The following is a 6,437-nucleotide window of genomic DNA, read 5'->3' as shown; positions in this document are numbered from 1 at the left end:
GCCATTGCTATACGATTGTAATTCTCAAACATCTTAGCTGTGACCCCCGGAGGAGTCCCACTACTTTATCTATTTACCCATCTATGCTCTCTTATCTCTCAGGCAACCGATCAAAGAAAAAGAAAAAAACTAAACAGAGCAGCCTTTTTCTGGTTTTTGGTACTGCTCTGGGAGGGCAGGGATGGTCGCAATACAGATCTGCTCGATGCAAACCCTTCCAGTTCACAGTCAGGCACTGGCTGGATCTTGAGACTACATCATTCTTTCCATCCTGCTAACAGGCCTCCAATAGCCTGTCCTGGGGCCTTTGCTCTTTAAGGACGAAAGGATTGTCTTTTTTGATTCTGCATTCTATACAATGAATGGAAAACAGGCGTACTAGTGCCAAGCGTGTTGTGGAGAACTGCCAGCGAGGACTTTGGCCAAGGCGATTAAGTCACAGTAATGACCAACTGTACCAGAATAAGTTCTCACCTGTCGTATATTATACCAGGGATTTAAGGAATGAAAGGCACCGCTTCCTGCCACCCCACCTTGGAGCCTCTTATACATCCTGCAGTATACACTTTAAAAAGAAAACTTGAAACACAAATATACTATGTTCTACTTCAGAAACTGACCAGGGGGTGGGTCACAAATAGAATTCTGCATGCATTTTATTAACTAACTTTACATGTACGTACTACCCAATTTTGAGGGTGACACTATCTATGGACACATAAATCTAATATCTAGCACCTTATCTCCAAGAACACATATTTTATATACAGTAATAGCTTACATTTAGAAGAATTACTACAGAAAGGAATACACCACTGAAACAGACAAAAATACCAAATTTTTAACATTAAAGTTGTAGCACAGATGAAGGGAGGGGGGAATCCACTCAACTTTGAAGCACCAAACTAAAACCAATCTTGTTTTTGCCTGTATTTTAGAACAAGAGAGATCCAGTAACGAATCCTTGGCCATAGCAAACCTCTTGTGAGTGTACAAGTTACTGTGTTTTCCCCTTGGTGTGTATACTTTGAGATATGCAAGCTTTGAGAGGCAGTGATGGGAACATTTGACACCCACTGGTGACCTTCATTTACCTTGAGGATTCTTATTCTACTTACCAAAGAGCAGTGAACTTTAGCTATGGACTTTAGCTCTCCTAGTTCTTCCTTCAGCCAGTCTTGCTGCTTTTAGCAGAAGACTGCTGTAAGCAAGCTGGGCCTTTGCCGTAGAGGAAGAGATTGTAAGTAACCGGAAAGAATTTATGACAAGAGCCTCTCTTCTTTTTGACTTTTAGGCTATGATCTGTTCTTTGTGGTTCACTGCTTCTGTCTCCTCATGCCTAAGCTTGGAGGGGCTTTGAGGGGGCCAGGAGCACCTGTCTGGCCCACAGAAAATAAGAGAGACACAGATAAGGACTGAGAGGGTTAAAAGCCATGACTGACCAGATTTTCTCTTATCTTGGTAACTGGCTCACGGCCAACTGTTCCTTTAATCTTTTGTCTGCTCTAGGGGGAAAAGACATTTTGCTTAGAGAAGCCTCTCCTGACAGCCCGAGGGTTTGTCTTAAAGAGGAATACAATAAAAAAGACATTATGAGGGAAAAACACTTCTTTTGATTTTTTTCCTCAAAATATGGGGGAAGGCAGTTTTGAGAAAAAAATACAGTCCACTAGTTGAAATTGGTACTCTCCGTTTTATCCCAACAACCTCTGTGGGTTTTATCTTGGAGCATTCAAATTACCAGATGATGGCATAATTTTTCTCTTCCAAATGGTGTATTTCAGACATTTTAAAGAGCATTTTGGCAAAGTCTAAGAAAGAAAGCCAGTTTAATCTTGTATATTACTCTTCAGGTAGTATGAAAAAAATCTTTTGAAGTAACTTTACCTAGCTTAATTGGTTAATTACATAGAAAATAAGGCAATATCAGGCACCTTACAATTCTATAGGTACACTTTTTTTTAGTGTTTTTCTTTTTTTTTTGCTGAAATAATTGGACAGTATCTACAGGGTTGAATGTGCTCCCAAAGACGTGTTGTAGTGTGTGTTTTTTGGTATGAGGTGCCTACCTCCTCCTATTATAAAATGGCACTTTTCCTTACCTGTTGAATTTGAAGTAGGTATCCCCTCATCTCTAAATTGGATTGGAGTTGGGGAGGAGACAGAAAAATACCTTTAATCCTATTGCTCACTTCGGTCCTTCCCTGCTGCCACGGGCCCCTGGGTCCCTGTGAACCTGTCAGCTCTGGGTGGGCAGGGATGAACAGGGGGGAGTGAGCTTCAAGCATGGGATTGAAGGGCCAGGACCGCGGGGGCAGGGGGCATGAGGCAGGTGAAGGCAGTGGGCATGATGGCGGGAGGTAGGCAGTGGGGCGGAAGTGTAGAGGACTTCCGGGCAGCTGGTATTTGTGGTGCCGTAAGAAGATGGGCCCTCACAGTCACAGAAGTCACAGAAGCCAGGGGCTTGCTCCTTATTACTGCCTTCCCAAGCTCGTTGAAATTGGTGTGTGAGTCAAAGCACCTGCGACTCCCTGGCAAACTGGAGGCTCTATTATTCTTAACTAAGGAAATCATTAAATTGGAAACCACATCATTTCAAAGTCTGGTTCGTCTGGCTCCTGGACTTTAATGGGATTTTTACTGCGCATATGAAGTGGCCTTGGCAAAAGAATACCTCCTTTAAAAACATTTAGGGAAAGCTATTGCACATGAGGATCTGTGAGTCTAATGATGACTTTTGTGTGTGCTTTCAGATTTTCAAATGACAAAACAGTATGTGCAGTAAAACCTCATTAAGTTGATAGTGTTTTATTCAAAACAGCATAAAACTTGAGGCAGTTATCTCCAAGCTAACTAGAGGCCCTATTGTTCATTAAGAAGGACATGTCAGCAAAGCGGAATGCTCTGAATTCAAAGGTCCTCTTTTCCAGCTCCCTATTTTCAAAAGGTTTTCACCTTTGAAAAAGCCAATTTGCTATGAGAATGAACAATGACTAAAATAGGGAAAAGAGGAACTTGAAAAAGGAAATCGGTGAGTCTTGGTGCCCTGGAGGGTGTTGTGTGTGCCATTACATGAACTTACCACACTCGGACAGGTTCTGCTTCCATTTTGATTTGGGATTTTGGCAAACAATTTTCTGATACACTTAGAAGGGGTTGAGCTTTAAAAATAAAACAAGAAGTTCAGTTTCAACAAAATATTTGGAGACACTTATGTTTGAAATCCTGTTTCCTACCCAGGTAAGCATTTATACTCAAAGGACAGGCTATAGCAACCTCGAACTCCTTTGACCATGAAAGATCTTCAAGGCAATACCCCTCCCCGCATAGAAGGATTGGTCACATGGGCCATTTCTTCACCCAGATATCCTTTGAGGACAGGTCAATACAAGAGTTTGGCAATAAATTGGTATCATAAATTTATGACTATTAATTCACTTTATATGTTTTGGTAGAAAAATAAATGATTTGCAAAGGTAAACTTCAGCCCCCATGTCTTGTCTGAACCACAAGTTCCAAATTAATGGGGTTGAAATCAATACGATTTTCGTGGATGTAGCGAACTGACGGTTCAGCTCAATGTTATTTGGGTCTACCCTGCTCCTTTCCTAAATTCTGAACATGGCAATGCCAAATTCCCATGCAGACTTATTCACAGCCCCAATACACTGCTGTTTACCTCTCCCCCTTGAGATGCTCATGTTGGAATCTGTCAGGAGGAAGAGATAAAATATAAGTGAGCTTGGCTTTTAAATGAACGCAATTTGAGTTCTAATACAGACATGGTCATCACAGAAGAATGAGACTAAACTCTGAATATGGCCATCTTTGTATACAACCACCAGATTAACCATTTTTTTCAATCAAATACTCCTTCCTCTCCCTCCACCCATATTAACATTGGATTTCTGCTTGAACACATGACTGACCATAGAGTTGCTTTAATTTGATCTTCAGGTGGATCAAAAATACCGTTTTGACCATTTTTTGGTTCCATGTCATTTGGTGATGTCGATATGGTCTGTGCCCTCAGAAATAAACAAGTATATTCCCACCCAAAGTGATTTCAGCGTTTGGGATTTGAAAACTCTTCCTCTGTATTGACCCTAGGGATAATTTAGATATTGTAAAGGTTTTCCCAAAGTGATATATTTCAACAGCAATAATTAGGATAAGTCTGACCTGAACGCTTTGATTTACGATTGTCTGGAATAGGTCAGATGCTTGCCAGGTATTGAGAAACCATTCTGTCATTTCTGACTATACTTCTCTCCCACATCTGCCGAGAGCTTAAAGGCTTTAGAGAGAGCCACAGGTGGAAAAGATGCATGGGTGTGCCTGGAGGAAGGAAAACGTTTATCCTGCCTTACTTTCACCCCATGAGGAGATCATATGTCTTGTCTATGATCTCATGGACACAAAAAAGAGATTTCTAGTGGGCACATCACTCTTGATTGGCAGTGTGAGTTTTGTAGGACTTTGGCCACGCCTAGTTGAATTTCTTTTTTTTTTTTTTTTCCTGGAAATACTGTTTTCCCCGGAAATACTGTTTCCACATAGACCAAAAAGGCCTATTTGGAAAAGAAAACACACAAGTGACTGGCAGAGGAGATCTGGAGGATTCTTATGAGCATCTCAATTTGATCACAAAAGGGAAAATTGGAAAATGGTGGCATGATTTCTGTCCCACTATTATTCAAATAGGAGGCAGAAAATAGTTTAGTGTCACCTGACAATTTTGCACTTGCATGAGACAATTTTGGTCTCATCCCATATGCACAAACCCAGGATTTTATAGAAAGAAGTCAACTGTTTAGCCCCACGGATGTGTGTGATTTCTCTATCTTCTCCCTTGGACTTAGCTTTCCTTTTCAAACATGCCCTATTACCCTCTTCCACTTTTCTGGATCCCTTTAGAGGATCTAGAAACCTTCTTGGTTTTTAACTACACAGTGCCCTTAGATTCTGTAATAGCCTTTGCACCGGATTCTGGGGGCCCTTCAGTCTAGAATTTGTCTCATATGTTGATCAGTCAGTCAGGTCATGCTTCCTGGGCTCCATGAATGACTTGCTCCATTGCTTTTCTTTCCCTTGAACATGGGCTGTATCCCTTGCCCATGAACTCAGAAGTCCTTAAGTTCACCAGTATCATCTTCCTTTTCCCCCAGAGCAAAAGCTGACACATGGTAGCTCTGGGGAGACAGACAGAATACCAGGCACGGGTCCAAAATGGATAGCCCTTGTTGCTTTAAGAAATTTAGAGCCTAATAACTTTTTTGGGGGGGGAGGAAATTTCAGTCAGAATCCTCAAGTCCATTCTTTCAGGGGCACATTTTTAAGGGAAGACCCCAGTTCCTACCTCTTCCATATATTTATCTACCTTGTTGCGAGAGGGTGTGTGCAGAACCTTTGCCTGGAATGGTATGGGTTGGCATTAATGCGACTGTGGACGGTCCATTTAAGAGGAAGCTGCTCCTGTGTTCTGCGGACAGTTCAAGGTTTACCTTGGGACCAGCTTCAAGGTGGAGTGGCAGAATCATGAGAAGGGATGACCTTGCCTTCAGTTCCACCCTCGGTGCCGGCTTCGGTTCCAGGCAGGTCTGGGTGGCTGTCCTCTTTGGGGGGCTTCTCCTTGCAGAAGAACTTCTTCAGCATATCCTGGATCTCCTTCTTGATGGTCTTGTGCATGTAGCCATAGATGTAGGGGTGGATGCAGCACTGCAGGAAGAAAAGCCAGATAATTATGGTGATCACCCACTGCGGTACCTTGGTTTGGACATCCACCCACATGGCCAGAACTGCTAGAAAGCAGTAGGGCCCCAGGGACAGCACGTAGGAGAAGATGATGAGGAAGATCACTTTAGCAGCTTTGCACTGGTAGCACCTGGGCAGAGGGGGGTCGCTGGTGCTGTATCGATGACTGACTGGGAGACTCTCTGTGATGTTCACCGCCTCGATGTCATCCTCGCTGAAATGGATGTCATCCTCACCAAACTCCATGTCATCTTCACCCAAGTCAATGTTGCACTGGGTGACCTCTAGGCGGCCCTTGTCTGCCTTCTTGCTGCTCTGAATTTTGGTGCTGCCTTCGCCGGCCACCAAGCTGCTTTCTCTGACCTCCTCACTGCCCTTGGCCTCCACGCTCCCCTCACCGGTCTCCATGCTCCCTTCTTTGGCCTTCCTGCTGCCATCCTTGGCTTCCACACTGCCCTCCTTGGCCTTGACCTCACCTTCATCCTGGCCGTGGAACTCGCTCTCACCCTGGAACTCATCCTTTTTGTCTCCCTCTTCGTCCTCATTCTCCACGTGGTCCTTGGCTCGCACTTCCAAGCTGTGGCTCTTGACGTTGTAGAGCAGAGCGTGCTGCCGGCGGGCTGCACCGAACACCACAGAGTAGCAGGCAATCATGACAATCAGCGGGATGATGATGAAGGACA

At 43.7% G+C, this 6,437-nt stretch overlaps 1 protein-coding gene across 1 annotated transcript in view; it reads right to left on the bottom strand.

The window, feature by feature from the left end:
• Positions 1 to 5,517: 5,517 nt before the first annotated feature.
• The window catches only part of GPR101 (G protein-coupled receptor 101), a 1,624-nt gene continuing 704 nt past the window's right edge, over positions 5,518 to 6,437 (bottom strand). Inside the window, exon 2 of the mRNA XM_007452087.1 lies at positions 5,518 to 6,437. This exon is cut by the window's right edge and continues 2 nt beyond it. Coding sequence (XP_007452149.1) covers positions 5,518 to 6,437 — 920 coding nt within the window.

Source organism: Lipotes vexillifer, unplaced genomic scaffold (assembly GCF_000442215.2).
Source record: "Lipotes vexillifer unplaced genomic scaffold, Lipotes_vexillifer_v1.1 scaffold1114, whole genome shotgun sequence".
In the NCBI taxonomy this organism is placed as follows: Eukaryota; Metazoa; Chordata; class Mammalia; order Artiodactyla; family Lipotidae; genus Lipotes; species Lipotes vexillifer.
The sequence above is the reverse complement of the archived record's forward strand: the minus strand, read 5'-3'. Positions and strand labels throughout refer to the sequence as shown.